The sequence below is a fragment of the Agelaius tricolor genome, unplaced genomic scaffold (assembly GCF_023055355.1).
Source record: "Agelaius tricolor isolate 1412-34295 unplaced genomic scaffold, bAgeTri1.0.p SCAF_19, whole genome shotgun sequence".
NCBI classification, from domain to species: Eukaryota; Metazoa; Chordata; class Aves; order Passeriformes; family Icteridae; genus Agelaius; species Agelaius tricolor.
The window spans coordinates 7024377-7043123 of NW_027269279.1; the positions used below are offsets into that span (position 1 = coordinate 7024377).

Consider the following 18747-nt stretch of genomic DNA (forward strand, 5'->3'; position numbering starts at 1 on the left):
TGAAAATGCATTGAAGTATTTTATGTAAAAAAAGAAACATATAACTTAACACACGATCAAGGATAGTTCTTCCTGTACTTAAACAGGAGAGCCTTGTCTTGTTTGTTCATCTTGCTCTTCAGAAAGCTGTCTTATTGTCTCCCTCAGCTTCTCTATTTCTTCTTCTTGCTGTCTCACCTTCTGTTGGAGGTTAGAAATAACCTGAAAATGAGAGTTTACTTCATTTATAGCTAAACAAGGATATAAAGCCTTATTGCCCTACTTGAATTGTTCTTGCAATCCACTACAGACACAGTGCAGCAGCACTCAGCTATTCTGCATTGGAGTGACTATAACTTAAATCCACAAAGCAGTGGGGCATGGAAAGGAAAAATTATTAGAAGAATCTGCAGATGTGATGAAAAGCTTTGAAAGCTTTTCTGACCTATAAAAATGCCTCTCAACTGTACAGTCTTCAGAAAGTTGCCTAAAGTTAATGACCAGCTATCTCACTGCAAAGACACCAGAAATAATACAGTGGCCTAAATACTGTAATCAGAAAAAGAGTCTTAAGAGGAACGTGTGATTAAATTCAAAGCCAAACACATGTAATGCAGGCAGGGATACAAAGGGCATTTTCTTTTTCTGTTCCTTTAGGCTGGAAGGGTTGGGGTTGCTGGCAGAAGTTACCTGGTCTGTGCTGTGGAAGAGTTCACTGTCCCGGAGCTGAGGCGCTGTCGGGCGTTCTGCAGCCCTTGGACTGGTGAGGAGTTGCACGTACTTGGCCTGAGTGGGCCATTTCTTGTAGAAAGTGGGAGGAATCTGGCCAGTCCTTAAATGTGTAAGGACTTCTGTTCTTTCCATTTCTGTTCCAAATGGTTGGAAGAGTTCTAGCAGGACAACACCCAAGCTGTACATGTCTGACTGTTAATGGGGTGAAGAGAAAGTTCGGGGATAATTGCTGTTTTAACTTAGTGGGCTTCTTTTTCTCATAAAATCATTATGTGAAAAAGTTTCACAACAGTGAAGTTTCATGATTATATGAAGAGTATCATGACACTTCTAAACACAAATTCAAATCTATATATTATTTTATTATTTACTGTGTTATCAACATAGCAAAAAAAAAGTTTTGCTTTAACTGCAAACGAGAAGGGAAAGTTGAAATCAGCGTTTCAAGAAAAACACTAGGAGTGACAGTAGGAGGAATGTTTATGTATTTGCCAATTGAAAGGCTTGATTTATTTCTATTATCTAGCATGTTAATAGAGAAAACAAGAAACAAACCAAAGTTCTCTACCTTGAAATCATAGTGAGATCCCTGCAGTTGTTCTGGTGAGGCATAGAGGCAGGTCCCCACTCCTGAGGTATGTGTCAGTCCTTTGAAAGGCAATTGAGACTTAGCAAGTGTTGTTACCCTTGCAAGTAACAGTTTAATGATTTTAATACCATAGAAACTTAAACACTGAAAGCCTTGACACTTTCTTCTCTTACCATTTATCCGTTCTGTCAGAAACCCCTGGTCTGCATCATCCCAAAGAAGGTCCTTGCAGGCTAATCCAAAGTCACCTATTTTTACCTGATGATCTGATCCATGTAGAAAGATATTTCTAGGCTGCAAATGAAGACAGAGTACAATTAAGAAATATGTCTACATAAAGAATTACACAATTTCAGCTGTTCCAAAGTCTGTAAAATCCAGTGTTTCACAGGTATAAGATGATTATTTAACATTTTTAGTAGTGGGAGAGAAAAAATAGTCATTGCTGATACCAAATCATGTGCTGGCAACACCATTTTGGCTAAAAGACCACATACCTAGAACAAGAAAAAAAAAAAGGAAGAAAAGCAAAACAGAAAAAACCCAAGATTTAGTGAAAACATTAAGTACATTTTTTTCCCCAACAGAAACTGGGAAATTTGCAGAACAGGAACAGGCAGAGTGGACAGTAAATTTGTCCAACTGATGTAGCAGGAAGGATGACTAAATATCATTGGGCTAGACATAATACAACCCAAAATACACTTTTCTCTATGATAAGCAGCTACAATATGCTACTTGGTTCTGAGAAGCTGCTAGGAAAAAAAAAGCAGATTATGACAGACTTGAGAGCTCTGACTCCGAAAACTGAAACAGTTTTTATCCATATATTTTGGTTTTAGGATCACTAAGAAGGAGAAATGCCAGCTTTATGTACCTAGAAAAATTCCCCAACTTGTTCAGGTGGCACAGAGGAAATACTTGGTCTTTTATTAGTGTATAAAGGAGATGTGAATAGTTTAAAAAGAGATGGGCAATCTCCATTCTTTTCCTTTATTCAGTGCAGATCAAACTGAAAAGATGCAGCACTGTTGAACAAGTTGCTAGGCTTCTCATATGCACTGAAGTAAAAACATATCCAAGACACCCACCCACTGGGCTTCTGTTCTCAGAAATTCACACACTGAAAGACTTTCTTAGAATGTTATCCCAGAAATTACAGTCTCTGCTAGGTATCTGCAAAATCACCATTAGAAGAATACATGGTGAAAACCACGAGAACTGGCTCAAAACCAGGTCTGCAGTAACTGCATGGAATTCTGGAATTCTTGATATAACTACCAGACTTTGGACAATAAGGCCAGGATGATGCTAAAGGGGGAGGCAAAATGAAAAACTGTTCACCCTGGAACAGTTGACAGAAAAATGAAAATTAATCCAAAGTGAAGATTGTGTGCTTTCAAGTAGTTCCAAGCTTCCACATGTGAAGTTTTAATAATCATGATTTCTTCATACAGCTGCTGTATCAGATGCAAAAAACCTGAGTAGGAAGCAAAGTAGGAAAATGCACATTCACTTCCTTGCTATTCAGGTCTATCAGTAAGCAAGCAACTTATTTAATATGTTTCAGCTTATATCAGTATATTCTATAGAACATATTTTCAAAAGCTAACTGTATGCAGTTAGCAAACTGAAGTGTAGTCAACGGGTTTTGTTAATTTTTGTAATCACCTAAAATACTCTTTTTTTAGGTAATTAGTTCCTATCCTGATTAAGGAAAGACACATAAAACCAATCTGACCAGGCTTGTTTCTGAAGGAAAAAGGCTTCAAAGGAGAAAACACCTCCAGAGCTGAAAATCCACCTGTAAGTCAGTGTAACAGTACTGTTCTGATAGTAAGGAAAGCATGGTACTGCTATGGAGGAGATTATGTATTTTCTCATATGGAACAACTGAATTCTTAAGAGCCCAGGTCATCTCTAATGCAACTATGAAGCTGCTTTCACTCTTCCATTGTGTAAATTGTCTGTTTTTTCTTCAACCTCAATTAAAATCTTGATGAACTTACTTTAATGTCTCGATGCATCACTCCCATGCTGTGGATATAGCAAACTCCTTCCACTACCTCCTGGAAAATCTTCATTGTCCAGCGAACATCCACGACATGGTATGGACCTTAAAACAAATGATTTCACCTGGTTTTACTGAGTTATGTAAGATTATGGTGGTAATCTGCTTGAATTATGTTTATTATGCTGTGGAATAAATTTTTAACAGAATGAGTGTATTTTAAATATGGACTTTGCCATGCTTCTCTCAAGATATTATTTCTAAATCAGCCAAAAGTCACTAACATCAAAATTCCAAAAAGGGAAGTTCAGGGAACATGAACATATATCTTCCTGAAGAGATTCTTCCAAACCCCATCAGATAGTTATTTGATAATGAATTTAGCAAACTTTTGACTTTCATGTAAATCCTGACCTAGCATGAAAAGTACAGTTCCAGATAAAATCATAAGAATTTATGTAGTGACATGCTGTCTGTATTGCTTTGCACTCTTCCTGTTTTATTCCTAACCCTTCTGCTGCTGTGCCACCCTCTGAAATTCCTCAATCTCCTCTGGCTGTAGCTGTCCTAAATAAACCTAGCACCTCCTTGTTTTGACCATTTTCCACATTTTATTAAACTATATTGTCTCCCTGCTCTAATGAACCATAGTTAACATGTCTTTTTGAACACTCACCATTTACTCACATTGGATTTCTAATCTCTTCGTGTCTAACCTATGATAAACACCTTTTCCATGAAAAGGTGTGAAAACAGCATTTTGCAAGCTCAAATGCCATCATAATTCTGTCATTTCCTGGAACATCATCATTTAGCTCATAAAAGCTAAAATATTATGATGACAGGAGAGATTAGTGGAAGTCAGCTGACAGTTTGCTGGTAAACCTGTCTCTATGAATGAAAACAAGAGATTTACCTTGATAGTGATTAAAACCAAGAGAAAACATTAATCACACATTTTGTTTTACAACCTGATGTGCACAAGCTGCTTTTATACAATCACCCCAGAGAATGGAACAAGCCTCTACTGCTTTAAGAGCATTGGATTTGTTCTTCCAAATGTCAACAGTTATGATGACTGCTTGGTAGGAGGGCATGAGAACCCCCTGGTCACTCAGAAAAAGTCAATGTTACATTCTTTAACCTATTACAAATTAACCTGTCTGGATCAAATGATATCATTGTATCTTCTGCAGCAGATAAATGAGCCTTTAACCAGCTTTCTGAGAAGCAGCAGATTCTGTCAATAAAAAACTCGGTTCCAAATAAGGAGTATTGCCCAGACACTGATCTCCCCTGGTAACAACTCTGCCTCAGGCATTCAGTCATTCTTTTTTGAGGAGCTGTCTAAAACTCAGGAATTTCAATTCTTTTACTAACATCTATCATGCACAAATTCAATACAAGCTGCTATTCGATTAAGTGAATAAAGAATTTAATAAAGATCTGTACTATAAGCTGCTGAAGTAAAATAAAATTAGATAACTGCATGTCAAATTACCAAAAAAAATTATTTGCTTTACAATGAATAAGACAGTGATGAATCTTACTAGAAGTGTCCTCTGATCTTTTGTTACATCTTTTATTACGGTCAGCAATCCAGTCCCACAGGGATATTTCACACAACTGCATTTGGATATGAAGCATCAAGTGATATTCCACCTACCAGAAAAATAATGGTCCATAATTTTGCCATTGTAACATGAACAGGATTTCCTTAGTTATTTTTTTTAAATAAATAAACACAAAATTTATTAAACAAAAACAGGTACCAAAAGGACATCAAGTATAGTATTAGTAATCTACTGCACTCAAGAAGCAGATGCAACAATGCTATCTAGTTTTGGGGAGTTTTTTCCTTTTTTCTCAAATTTTAACAATTGTTATATGATAAATGCTAACAAAACTGCCAGATGCATCTTTGAAATTCAAATTAGAGTTTGAAACCTTCTAGAAATACTAAACAGAGGTTTATGCCAGCTTAATCAATATAAAATAGCAGAAAAAAAATCAACTTCATACAGAATTTTATGGAATGACAGAATTGTTTAGGTTGGAAAAGGCCTTTGAGTCCAACTGTTTGATTTTTTACCATAAATATGTAGCTCAGTTTCTGGTAAAGGACCAGTTCATCTGATAACCTGGACAACTCAAGCAGACACCTTTAAAACTGGGTTTCTTCCAACAGGGAACTCCAAGTGATAGCAAAAGCCTGAAGCATTCCAGAGCTGGCTTGTTACACAAAACATAGCAGTGGTATGGTATAAATGACAATAAGGTTTTAGAAGCACAAGTGATTCACTGCTCAAATCTGCTTTTATCTCCTTCCCATGTACTCCTACACTGCAGGGGCACCACATGACACACCAAAACACTTTCACCATTAACAGCTGCTTTACCTTGCCTTAGTGAAAGCTAAATATTTTCAATTGTGATGAGGCTGTTTAATGCAGTAGTACTACTTTTTATTCATGCAGGTACTTTGAAAGGACTCAAGAGGCCCAACACATGGAAAGTTCCTCACAGATGCTGAGCTTTGCCAGCTCCTCTGGTCAGCTTCCTTGCAATGATGTTACCCACGTAATAAAATTTGTCTGAACTCTTGGCTCTACTTGCAGTCATTCCATTCTTCTAAATTTATTGTTATAAATCATTCATTTTCACTGTCTACTGAACTACTTTAAAAACATCACCAAATTAGACAGCAGATAAGGATACTTAAAGAGAACTGTATTTACCTCAAACTCTCCACAGAGTGCTACCTCATTTTTGGAGCATCCTTCAGAGCAGGACTTGCTTTCAGAGCAGGACTCACTTTCAGTGCTAGCACCTTGATCCAGACTGGAATGAGGTCCCCATGTTGAATGATTGTCCATATCAGTTGATAAACTGTTATCATTATTTACAAAGCCTTCTTGTAGTTCTGTGGATAATTCACCTTTATTTGGTTTCTCACCTTCTTTGCTATTGCTGTTTGTAAAGTCATTCCTCACATCCATATTCTGCACTGATTCTCTATTCACATTTTTAGGACTGGTACTGTCACAGGACTTCTTTTCTTCTGAGGTAAGGTCAGCAAAGATAATTGAACTACCACTTTCCACACTCTGGATGTGACAGTGATCACTGAAAACAACAAAGGCAGAGAAATCCAAATTAGTGCACAGTTTCATACCATCTGTGATTCACCATACTGATTTTTTTCCCCAATTGCAAACAGCATTCCCAAGTAAGAGTTCAGCTGCTTCCCCCCATAAAACTCCAGGGTTACATAACAGTCAGTGCAGGCTCCAGCTGATTTAATACTTTCTACCAGCAGGTATTTTGGACAGCTGTCCCAGCCAGCAATGTCTCACATACACAGCTGAAGCTAAAGTTGAATGTGTTACCACTGAGATTAGTAATACTCACTTGCTATTCTTTTGCTCCAAAACTAGTGGCTGCAACTCCATTACTGTTTTACCTGTTGGATGCAAAGATAAATATGGTATTTCATAAAACAAAGAATGCATCCACATATTTACTAAAAATTACCATTTAAGCTAGAGCACCTCACTTAATTTAACTTTGTTACCTGTGGATAGCTCTAGATTATCTCTATTTCTGCTGCTGCAAAAGGGGCTTGTTAAGTCTACTAAGAAGCTACCCTAACATCCAATTCATTTATCTTTAAATGAAAAGAAAATATACATTGTACAAAGTCAATAAAAGGGTTGTACTGGGCTTTCATAAATATCTACTTAGACTTCATCTTTCAGAAGTCAGCCTGTTGAAAGCAGGGGTTTACAATGTAGAGAATAACACACAGTTAAAGAAGCAGCTCCACAAGGCATCACCCCTCACATCACACTGCTGCTGTTTTGAAGACACTTGATATCTTGGAAATGATTGTCATTAAAATTGTATTTTTATATGAAAAAGCTGTTTCAGCACACAGAAGCAAATATAAAACAATCTTGTAAGGCAAGGGAAACCATTAAGTACCACAGAAGCTGCCTAGAGATTTCATGATGCACTTCCATTACCACCATTAAATACTTATGAAGGACCCCCAGCATTAAACAATTGCTTCCCTTGATTCTCTGGACCATTGGTTAAAAAGTTTTGCCTGTTTTACTCTACTGTCAATTTCCTATGCACTTATGCATTTTCTTTTGTGCTTATGGCTGGTTGGGCAACAAGTCAGTGACTTGGAAAGCAATAAAGTTATACAGAGCATAACCAAACCTCCCACTAGGAGAGGATCAAAGGATTTAATTGCTAAAGGCATTCCAGGAAAGGACTAGAAAGGGACCAATGGATTAGGGTTACAAAGGGAACAAAGGACAGAGTGTGCAAAGAGCTGAGAACAAAGAACCTGAAGAGAAAAACCAAGAAGAAGGTGTAAAATAACACAAAAGTAGATAAATTCTCAGCAGTTACAGACAGTAACTGATACACAAAAAAAATCCAATTGCTTTGTCAGTGCAGGACTACGAAACACAATTCATCAAATTTAATAAGTCTAACTTGGAAAGCAAAATAAAGAGTTTTTGGTGAGGGGGTTATCATTAAAAGTATGTATTTCCAGGTTCTTTTAGTTTTTTTAAATCTTTTCCAGATCCAAAGAGAAGCATACTGGGATGCTTCTTCTAGTGCTGCTACATCTCTGAGACTTCAAAACATAGTTGGAAATGTGTGGGGTTTTGTCCTATTCACTTTCCCCCCAATATCTGAGGCAGCTCATTCCTCAGCATTCATTCTTCTCTTCATCAACTCACCACTTCTTACATTAAAAGGTTTTCACTGCATTTCACTGATCTTCACACAATTTTAAATTCATCCTCATATATTACCACAAGTAAAGTTGATATTTCCACAGTTCCAAATTAATCACTAAGTAACAGATAAATTATTTGGTAAGGAGGGATTGAATGCACAGAAGGACCTGGTGATCACCAGTAATTTTCCTTTCTTTTAAGGAGGGGAAAAATAGTCATTTTATCAGAGAAGTAATACTCTCCTGAAAACAGCAGTAACAGAGGTTGTAGGATGCAAGCAAGAATTACACAATGAGCTGTACTTTCCTTTTGGATGCACTGTTTGAACTTGTTCCATCCAAGCAGTGTGATAGCCTACAATATTGGGATGCTGCAGCCCAGCCAGCACTTTGACTTCTCGGAGCACCTAAAAAGAGCAAAAAACCCACAGTGTGACACTCCTTTATTCTGTGTGCTTAGTAAACATAAAAGGTAACAAAAAGAGAGTTTCTTAGAGAGAAAGAACAGATAAAATTGTTACAGTAACAGAAAAAAATTTGAAAGCTTTAAAACAAATGGATTTGCATCATTGCAGAGATTACCAAATTCAAGTAATTAAATAGTTCTTTTAATGGACTTCAATGCATCTCATTTACTTTTTTTCTACTAGGTAGTGGTAGGTTCAAGCCCTTAGAAATTCAGAATGCATAAAAACTTGTATTAGCTGCATTAATAAACTAGAACAGAATAAGCTACAGAGGAGTTAAAACAGGGACAAAACACAGGAAGATGAATACCTTCATGCAATCTCTTCTTGTAGCCTTCTTAATTTTGATTTTTTTAATAGCATAGAACTGACCATCTAACTTGTTTCTGACCTGAAAACAATTGCAATAGCAGAAAATTAGATGTTAATTTGCTTAATGAAATCCTTTTGAATCCACTATTTTCTAAAATTTTATTTCTGCACCCCATTCCTATGGAATATCACCTGTATCAGGGAATGAAACTGGGATTAGGCCCCTGCTGTCATACAGGGACACTGATAGGTCCTGATAATGGTTAAACAGGTCCTCAATAAATAAGTGAGACCACATTTGTCATTTCCACATGGCACACACCTCATGGGGAACCTTGGGCTGGCCATACACTACAAGTCCTTAACACAATTCAACATTGGCTTGGACAGTTTATGCTCGTACTGAGGCTCATTCTTTAAAAGCAGCCACAACTGAAGCATTGGGGAGTGCAGGCCAATCACTTCTGATGCTGTGTAGAGTCAATGTATCATAATAACTCACATGTCAAATAAGGAGCTTTCATTCACTCTAAAAGGGTCGAAATACACAAAGTAAAACATCTGATATATCCTGCTTCTGGCAAACAAAACTAACTGCAACTGAGCAGCTTTTGAAATGAAACACCAACTTTCTTCTAAGGTACAGATTTCACTGCTTTTATTCAAAAAACATTTGGCAGTACAGCTAAAAGAGTAACTCCAAATTCCAGCAAAAAACTAGATATAAACAGAGTAGCCTTATGTGGGAGGTAAAGAATACCTTGTATACTTTGCCATATCCTCCACTTCCTAGCCTTGCAACCTCCTCAAATTCATTCAAGTATCGTGAAGTCTGTGCTTCAAAGAGAACTTCTTTTTCCCTAATTGAGAAAAGTTAGGCTGCATTAAACTAAATTACAACTTACAAGTAAGATACAGCTGTACACATGCTAAAAATATTATTCATGTTATGAAAAGAAGAAGAAAGTACTTTGATATTACCATACTGAACCAGCCTGAGTTTCAGTATGTTTCAGTAAATACTGAAAACCAGCAGACAGAAGACCATGCATATGTGCTACAAATCCATACTCTGTTTCATTTACAAATCTGTGTTCAGGTTATTTCTTTTACATTGGTGCCTAACAAATTGTTTTCCTAAACAGGGGCACTGACTGCAAGAGTTGTACTGAAGAACAAATTATCACCACATCATTTTGAGAATTTGGAGAAACCTTTGCCATTTTTTCTGTTTCACAGCCAAAATATGAAATACAGTATTAATTAAATATAGAGTGGAGCACAGAACTTTAGGGAAGGAGCTAATTTAGTATTTCTACATGCTTTGAATACATACCCAATTGCAAGAGACTCTCCGTTATCAAGTTCCTATGAAACAACAAAATCCAACATAAAAACATGCCATATATATATATAAAAAGAATAACAGGTCTGCTGTGCCAGTGGCATGGACAGCTTCATCAAAACAGAAACTCCAACCTCCTTGGAAGAAAATGAGGTTCTGCCAGGCATTCACATGCTGCAGAGAGCTTCACCAAATTAAAGTATTATTATCCCACTGGTAATCTGTTAACATCTCTCTGCTGGAGAGATTACTGCCCTTTTAGAGTTCTGCTGGCAAACAGGATAAAATGAGGACTCTAAGATGTGCTTAAAACAAAATTAACTAGCTTAGTTCAAGCAGTGAGATAAGCAGACAGGTCTGATTCAGCCTGAAGTACAAGCACACAAACTACACCCTCCACTAATATCAACATGAGAGTGTTAGCAACACCTTGCCTTTGTTTATAAACATTTTAACTTACTTTATTATTACTATTTAATAAGGTACAAAATATTGATGGCTTCAAAAACTGGTTTGCACCTACAGAACCAGAGCATGCCATCCCAAAGAGCTAAGGAATTATTTTGTATAATTATTAAAAAGACCCAATCCAATATTAAAAGAACCCCTAAACAAAAGCTCCTTCCTGCAGAGGGTGCCAAAGACATGTAACAAAGCTTACCCCTTTAAGCACTCGTTGATTAGCTGCTTTCATCAGCTCAGTAACAGCTCTGTTGTGCTGCAGTCTTATAGTACTAAATTCATCACAAAAGACAAAAGGGGAGAGTAACCCTGTTCTGGTGAAAGTCTGACGAAGAACTGCACAAAGGAACAGAGAAAGGTCAGAAAAACATTAAATAAACCCAATCCAATAAGACCACATAAAGTTTTTAAACATGAGATCTTATTTGAAAGAAAACGTGACTGAAAAACTGAATAATCCCTCCTGCTCTAGTGCTGTTCTGTACCCTTAGCAATTAAAACTAATTCAAACCAAACTAGAGCTGCTCAATGGGAATCCCTTCACAAAATACAATTATTTGCCATGCCTTCCATGGTCACAACTGCATCTCCTCTGCCTCCTCACCTCAGCAGATGAGTTAAACAAACACTTTCATTTTCACTTTCACCCATTCACTTACGTTTTACTTTTGGACTGATTTTGATCAGTGAAAAGAAAAAATCAAAGCAGGTTCACAATTATGAGGATGGATTTATAATCAAAGTGGTAATGTCAAGATTTTCTAATTTCCACCCAAACCCACACACGTGTGCACACACTCATAATACAGAATGAAGTCACTCCCATCCACCACTTCATCTTTCTCATATGGAGTAAAACAGCTGTGGCAAACATCCCTCAGAAATGCTGGAGATGGGTGCAACTGTGATGTTATAAATGACATAAATTTAACTATGAAAAACATATTTTATTTTCTATAGTCGTGTAAAGTAAGGACAAAACCCTAGAATGCTTTCTTAAATGCACTAAGTATACACCTAAATGAACAAAGTACCAATGGTAAGTCATATACCAAGAAGATCTTTTTAAAAATGTGAATTCCTTGAATGATATCAAGAGATCTTATGTCAAAATAAAGAACTTGTAAAGGTATTTACTCAGATTTTCACAGAATATAATTTTGAAATGTTTAGTGAAAACTCTACTGCAACTATTTCTTGATAAATATTTTATTAAATTCCTATAATACCAGCATTTTTAGATTACGTGTAACAGTAATATAATTTACCCTGATACCCTTCTCATGATGCAACTCACACGATCTAGCTGAAACAGAACTGTCTGATCCTTACATCTACAGCAATATGCTGTTACTGTTTTCAAAAATAAGACAAGGTGTCATTGCCAATTTAGTTGATTTAAGTTATTCACCCTCTTCACAGAATCGTTCTTGTCCCAGCGGGATGAAACCTACAGCTTTGCAGTGGTATTACACCGTAACTCTACACAGAAGGCTCTGGTACACATTGCAGTGAGGCAGTTGGAGAGACACGAATGAACTCCTCTTACTAACTTCGGAACAAGCCCCTGGAGTGAACGGGGTTGTGCGTGTACATGTGGCAGAGATGCTCCAGCAGTGACACAAGCAGCAGCTGGTTCTGGATGGTCGAAGTGAACTTCACTAATTTTTGCGAACTGTTTGCAACTCGCAGCTCCGCCGGCACATCCGAATCTGGAAGAGGACAGTCAGACGAATGAACTTTGGCCTCAGTACACACCCATTTACCTAAACACGAAAACAATGTACAGCCACACAGCTTCATCGCAGCCCCGGCTCACAGAGGCAGCACCCAAGCTGCCAACTGAGCGAGTGGTTTTAAGAGGCTAATTAGGAACTTAATTAATTTTTTTAAGTGTGCACAGAAAGCAGCTACCCGGGGAGGCCGAGGCGCCCCAGCCCGAGGCAGGGGGAGTTCGCACGGCGGCCTCAGGGCAGGGCGCTGCTGAGGGCCTGCCCGCTCTTGCATCACCCCTGCGGCCGCCGCTGCCTCAGAGCGGCGGGGAAGGACGGGAAGAGGAAGACGACGGTTCTACCCTTCTTCCCTCCCTGCCAGCCGGGGGAAAGGCGCCATTTCCCCGCTCGCCCACAGGGCTGCCGCCGGCCCCGCTTACCGTCAAAGCGCGGCTCCGGGCTCTCCTCAGGGAACTCGATGGCGGGCACCGGCGCCCGCATGGCCGCAGCCCTCCCGCCCCTCACATGCCGGGCACCGGGATCCCATCCGCTGCAGCCGGCGGGGCCCGCCCGGCCCGCCGTGGGCGGCTCCGGGGGCCGGGCCAGCGTTTATGGCCGCTCTTTGGGCGCGGAGAGATAAAACATGGACTGGAGGGATAAACCCGAGAGGGGAACCTTCGGCCCAAGAGGCGGGGACGGGCGGGCAGGAGCTCGTACCGAAGGTCTGCGGCGGGGAGCGGAGCGTCCCCTCCCCTCCGCACGGGGACCGACACCGCCCGCAGCCCGCGTGAGCCCCGCGCCCGGACCGGGGGTCGCCGAGCCCCCTCTAGCGGCTCCCGGCCGCGGCACAGGGGCGGTGCCGGTCCCCGTGTGACCCGGAGGCGCTCGCTGCTCCCCCCGCCGCCGCCGCCGCCTCCTCTCCTCCCCCCGCCCGCCTGCCCGGCCGGCGCCGGGCCCCGGATGCAAGAGGCCGGCGGAGGGACGTCATTGTTCCCCGACGGACTGTAACAGTAGGCGGAGCGGGCCGGGCTGAGGCGGGGGCTGCGGCGAGGGGGACCCGGCAGCGCCGAGTCAAGCGGGGCCGAGCCAGGTAATGGGGCTGGGGGGCAGCGCCGGGCCCGGCGGCGGCCCCGGCACAGCCCGGCGGCACCGCGTGCGCCTCCCGCCTGGAAATCAATGGGCCAGGGGGAGGGGCCGGCCCGGGAAAGGGAAGGGAAAGCGACCGGCGGGAGCAGCCGGCTCAGCCCAGCCCACCGCGCCGGGGCGCGGGCCGGGCGCTCGGCCGCTGCCCTCCTGGCTGGCGGGCAGCCGGAGGGGGTGGGACCCCCGGGCGGGGCGGGGCGCCGTCCCCAGCACGCGGCGGAGGGACCCAGCCCCGCCGCCGCCGCCACCCCCTGGGCCGGCGGGACCGGCCCCCTCCCGGCGCGGCGGTGCTCCCTCGCCCGCCCGCCCTCTCCGTTACGCGCCGGGGTCCCGCCGGCGCCCGCATCTCCTTCCTTCTACTCCTGCCGCTGTCGGCGTGGGGGACTCGGCGTGGGTCCCCCGCGTCCCGGCGCAGGCGGGAGGGCGGCCGGGACGCCCCGGCCCCGCGTCCCGCCGCGGGAGCGGCGCTGCGCCCCGCCTGGCCCCGCGTTGTTCCCGCTCGGCGCGGCGGTGGTGGCTGCCGCGGCCCCTCCGCCCCGTGCCCGGGGGGCTCCGCGCTCGCTTCGCCGCCCCCCCACCCGCGTTGCCATGGGCACGGAGCCGCCGTTGGGCGCCGCCGCCGCGGTCCTGCCCCCGGGCCGGGATGGGACGCGGGCCCGGACAGGTCAGCACGGGGCCGGGCGGCGGAGGCGGCATGGCATGGGCGGGGAGCCGCGGGGCTGGGGGGCCGGGCGGTGTGACGGGTAGAGGAAGAAGGGCGAGGCGGGAGCTCCTTCAGGGCCGGTTCCCGGCCCCCTTCGCCTGCGTGTCGGGCTGGTTTTGTTTTGTGTGTGTTTGGGCTCTTGCCGCGCTGAGTGCGGACATGTTGCGTGCGGTGCCCGTCCCTGCCCCTGCCAGCGGCCTTTTACTGCCGGTGTCAGCACGTTTTGGGGAAGCGGGACCCCTCAGAAGGGCAGAGCGAGGGAAAGCGGGTCGGTGCTGCGGGCTTGGCGCTGGCGGGGCGGGCGGTTCGGTTGTGAGCGGGCTCCGGGGCTCGGGGCCGCCCGGAGCGAGGCGCTCGCGGGCGCTCGCGGCGCCGGGCTCGGTCCCGCCACAAGCAACGGCCCCGGGACACGGAGCTTGGAGCTGCCCCGCGCCGAGCGCACCCCGCCGCCTGCTCTGCCAGGGTAAAAGCATTAATCACTTTCGCCTCTGCTGCCTTTAATTTTGTAACGAAAGTAAAACCAGCGCGGGGCGTGTGTTTGTGTTCTGCGCTGCCCGGGGTTGTTTTTGCTGCCGGCGGCGTGTGCGGTGCGGTCGGTGATGTAGCGGGGTGACTCTGCCTGGGCTGCTGCTGGAGTAGTTTCCTCCTGCTCCTTGTTTGTGCCTCGGTGTTGCCGTGTGCCGCTCTTGTTTTCTGACACTCGCTGCTGGAAGTGTTTGGTTTGTACTGAGATAAAGACACATACTCCCTGGCTGAACGCGGTTCTGTGACCGGGATCTTGTATAAAACCCTCCTGAGCTGTGATTTATTGTATGCAAAGCGGAGACCAAACATAAATATTTAGATCCGAGTATTAACTGATGCGTGTTGTGATGAGACTGCGAAAAAAGAATTAAACAACGCTGATGCATCACTCCAAATGGGAGGAAAGCAACTGTTTGTGCTGTTTTGCTCGTCAGTATCACACTGTGAGAAGTCTGTTATGGGAATAGCAGAGGGGAAAAGAGCTCAGTACACATGGCAATGTGAATTTATGTTCAGCAGTGGTACAGGAGCAGTGGGAAAATATCTGTGTAATGTTTGTGCTACTTCATCAAAAGATGTTATATCCATATTAATTATATTGACAGATTTTGAAAAAGTGGTGGATCTGAGTTATTTTTGACATCTGTTGATATTTGCAGGTGTCTAGTGTTTGATATCTGGTAATCAGTTTTCAAAACTAAATTAGCAGCACCAATCAGTGCTACTCAGATGTCAAAAATAAATTTAAAAATTCGTGAGGCTTCCCTCATTGGTCAGTATAAGGCCAAAGCTTTTTTGTGATAATATTCTTCTGTTTGCTTTTCACTGCAGTCTTGATTCTGGTTTTTGTCCTGCAAATAAGTTCATTATGTTGTTGAAACCCCTTCCCTTTCCATCAGGAAAAGTAGATGTCACCAGTATCTGCAATTTGGAGTCTGGATCCTTCCTGAAAATCACTAAGCCCAAGAATTGTCATCTTAGTCTTTGAAATGGACAAGGATGTCCTCATTTTTCAGTAACATAGGTGAATTTTCCATTTTTTGTGTGTTATCATGTCTAAAATGGAAAGTGTGTACAGGGAAGATTTTAAATTGAAAATTTAGAGGGGAAAAAAATCTAATTAAAGGTTCCACACATGATTTGTCTTTTGTGGGACTGGAAGTTCTGTGATTTACTGTGCTTTGTTTAATCTGCTGGAAGTTTCATCATTAGCAATCAAGTTGTGCCATGAATCTGAAACTGCTTCATGCTTTGTTCTCTCAGTTATTTTAGTGTTACAAAGCAGGTTATACTTTAAACCCTCAGTTAAGTTTATAGTTTCCCTAAACTTGAACAGGCCCTACATGATAGAGTACCATAGTAGTAAAAATTTATATATAGGAGTTGATAATTGATCATGTAATTATTCAGCAGCTTACTATACACACAACATTACATGTATTTAAAGAGGTATCATCTTGAAATGTAATCAGCATTTTATAAATGACTTAGTATCAGTAATTGCCTTTATTCTTGAAGGCTGAGGATTAGGATTTGTTTTGCTTTCTGTTGCGGTCATCATTTTCTTTTTATAGTTTACATTCCTCTTTTGTTTTTCCCTGGCAAAACAACTTTACATAAGTAGAACTGAAAAAGATGCTTTTGAATTCAACTTCTTGGTTTATAAGTAAGCATTGTAAATGATGGGTGCAAAATACCACAAGGAGTGCTGCCAAAATCGTATCCAAACAAATACTTCTTGGAAGGGCAGAAGAAACCCAGGTGGAAATAAATTTGCAAGTGTTTTCTAGCTCTTCCTTCCCAAGATTTCTCAGAGCTGTTTCCCATGCTCTGTGTCATCAGGGCTGTGTGGTTCCCAGGAGCAGGAAGATTTTGGTCAGACAGTTCCTCCTGGATCTCAACAGGCCAGCACTTGATTGTGCCACTGCTCACAACTTCTTTTAAGAAAAAGATCTTGGTAACTGTAGTGGTTTAAAATCCCATGAAAGTGTAAGAAATGCTATCAGTCAGTAACTCAGCAGAAGTTAAAAAAAATATTGATGCAGTTTGGATGGAAAAAATCTACTTTGTGCATTCAGTTGTGGGTTGGGTGGAGTTTTTTTGTGTGTTTTGGGGTTTTGTTCCCTTGTTTGTAATCATTCTTAGCTGTTGAGTTCTTCAGGTTCTTTGAGACTAAAGGGCAGGATTTCTCTTACTCTTTCCTTTCTGGAATACTTTGGACGTTCTTATACCAAACAGAACTTTTGCCTTGTTACAGATATGAACAATGACCATAGTTAACAAGCCAAAATCTTCAAAGTCTAAAAAATCTTCCTCAAGACGCTCTGACAAATCTATGAAACCCCGTACTAAAAAAATGACGTCTCGCACTGCAAGTTTGGGCCGGGTACCTCCTACAGAAGATCCAAACAAAGTCTCTGTGGACAAAGGTCCTGGGGGGCATATTTATTGTAGATCATCTCAAAAATCAAAGCCTTTTGCCCAAAGAGATCTAGGTAAGTGTCTTCTGTCCTCCCTCCTTTTTGTTGAAAACAAAACCAAAGTAGAAGCAGAGTTGAGTTGTTGCATTGCTATAAAATAGGACTAGAGCAAATCAAGAGTTCAGCCTTCAATTTTGTGCATCCCCTAAGGCAGCTGCAGGGAGAGGTGTTGCAGAACTTGGGTTTATCTATTTACAATTGATTTGTAAGGTATTTATTATTTATGTAAAATCAAATAAGGGGAGCTTTTCATAATGCATGGATGTACCCAGGTCTCTTCTGTTCTGGAGAGAAAAGTACATTTTACCATGTCTATTCATGGCTTACATTATTCACAAGTCTTTGAATAAAAACCCTGCCCAGGAAGAGATCTGATATCTATGGGGTTACTTTTTGTGCTGTTTACTTGTCTGTCTGATTTTTCTTACTGCATAACCACAAGCGTAAGTTTGTGGTTTAAGTTACGATAAGGAAAAAACCAATAATTTAATTAAGAGTTTAAAGCATACAGAGATAAAGAAATCGGGTACTAAAATCAGAGTGGGAGTTTGTGTCTTTTATTAGAAGAATTAAAACAGATGAATAAACTATTGTCCAAAGGAGAGTGTTGACTAGCAAATTCACGTGGAACTGTTAAAGCTCTGCACCGTGTGTTACTGTGTTTTGGAGTGGAGCTGGTTCTTCAGGCTGCTCCTGCAGAATCCTACTTTTTAAACACCCTCTTTAAAAAAAACCAGTACAACTCTTTTCAAAACACAAATTTCTTGCAGTTGTTAACGATGGGATTGCTCCGCCACAAAGAATTCTTTTTCCACCTGAGAAAATCTGTATGGATTGGCAGCAAACACAAAGTGTTGGAGTTGGCCTGCAGAACCTCGGCAACACTTGTTTCCTTAATTCTACTCTCCAGTGTTTGACCTACACGCCTCCTCTTGCCAATTACATGCTTTCGCTTGAGCACACCAAGTCATGTGAGTATTTTCTACCACTATAAATCTGTTGGACAGCTCCAAAGGTGAAAGAAAAAACGGGGTTCTATGAAGAAAATTCTTAGTTGTCCTGTTTTGCCTGTAGAAGCAGCTTTTGAGTGAGATCTTCAAGGCTTTTTCCAGCCTAAATGGTTGCATGATTTTGCTGACTGGAAGCTCCGAATTATAGGAGGCATATAAAGTGAATTTGTTAATTTAATGTGCCACGGTAAAACTTAAAGAAAAGATCATTTCTTTTTTCATGTGAATAATGAAGTGCATTGTAAAGTGAGGCGTTTGATGAACATTTGGCATTTGGGTTTCTTGCTGGCAGAAAGGTGATAAAATTTAGGATGTTGGCGTTAAAGATTCTTAGTCTTCACAGCTGAGATCCTGCAGTGCACTAATACTGTAATAAATTACATGTTTAGGGTTGACCCATTAAAAAACTCAAACATTCTAGAAAGCACTACAAGCTAATATTTTATGAACTCAAATACAAATTTGGGGGGGACTGTATTGAAATTTAGGCTGATTTTATTCTAAATAATTAAGTTTGT

General features: G+C 42.0%; 2 protein-coding genes across 6 annotated transcripts in view; one reads left to right on the top strand and one right to left on the bottom strand.

Annotated features, from left to right (window-relative positions):
- EIF2AK1 (eukaryotic translation initiation factor 2 alpha kinase 1) lies at nucleotides 1–13371 on the bottom strand. The gene is given in 17 exon segments (XM_071444063.1): nucleotides 1–201; nucleotides 670–903; nucleotides 1280–1359; nucleotides 1474–1594; nucleotides 3310–3416; nucleotides 4862–4973; nucleotides 6050–6437; nucleotides 6723–6773; nucleotides 8377–8477; nucleotides 8848–8928; nucleotides 9610–9709; nucleotides 10186–10217; nucleotides 10856–10992; nucleotides 12210–12368; nucleotides 12809–12892; nucleotides 12895–13302; nucleotides 13305–13371. Coding segments are annotated over 17 exon segments (2370 nt in total). The 5' UTR covers nucleotides 13357–13371; the 3' UTR covers nucleotides 1–78.
- The window catches only part of USP42 (ubiquitin specific peptidase 42), an 18349-nt gene continuing 12920 nt past the window's right edge, over nucleotides 13319–18747 (top strand). For 2 of the 5 annotated variants that reach the window (XM_071444050.1, XM_071444055.1), the window contains exons 1-3: nucleotides 13319–13458; nucleotides 16997–17234; nucleotides 17990–18190. In XM_071444050.1, coding sequence (XP_071300151.1) covers nucleotides 17006–17234; nucleotides 17990–18190 — 430 coding nt within the window. In that variant the 5' untranslated portion in view covers nucleotides 13319–13458; nucleotides 16997–17005. Of the gene's footprint in view, nucleotides 13459–13850; nucleotides 14176–15638; nucleotides 15764–16996; nucleotides 17235–17989; nucleotides 18191–18747 lie in introns of those variants that run through there. The other 3 variants (XM_071444051.1, XM_071444052.1, XM_071444053.1) reach the window with 3 other exon arrangements.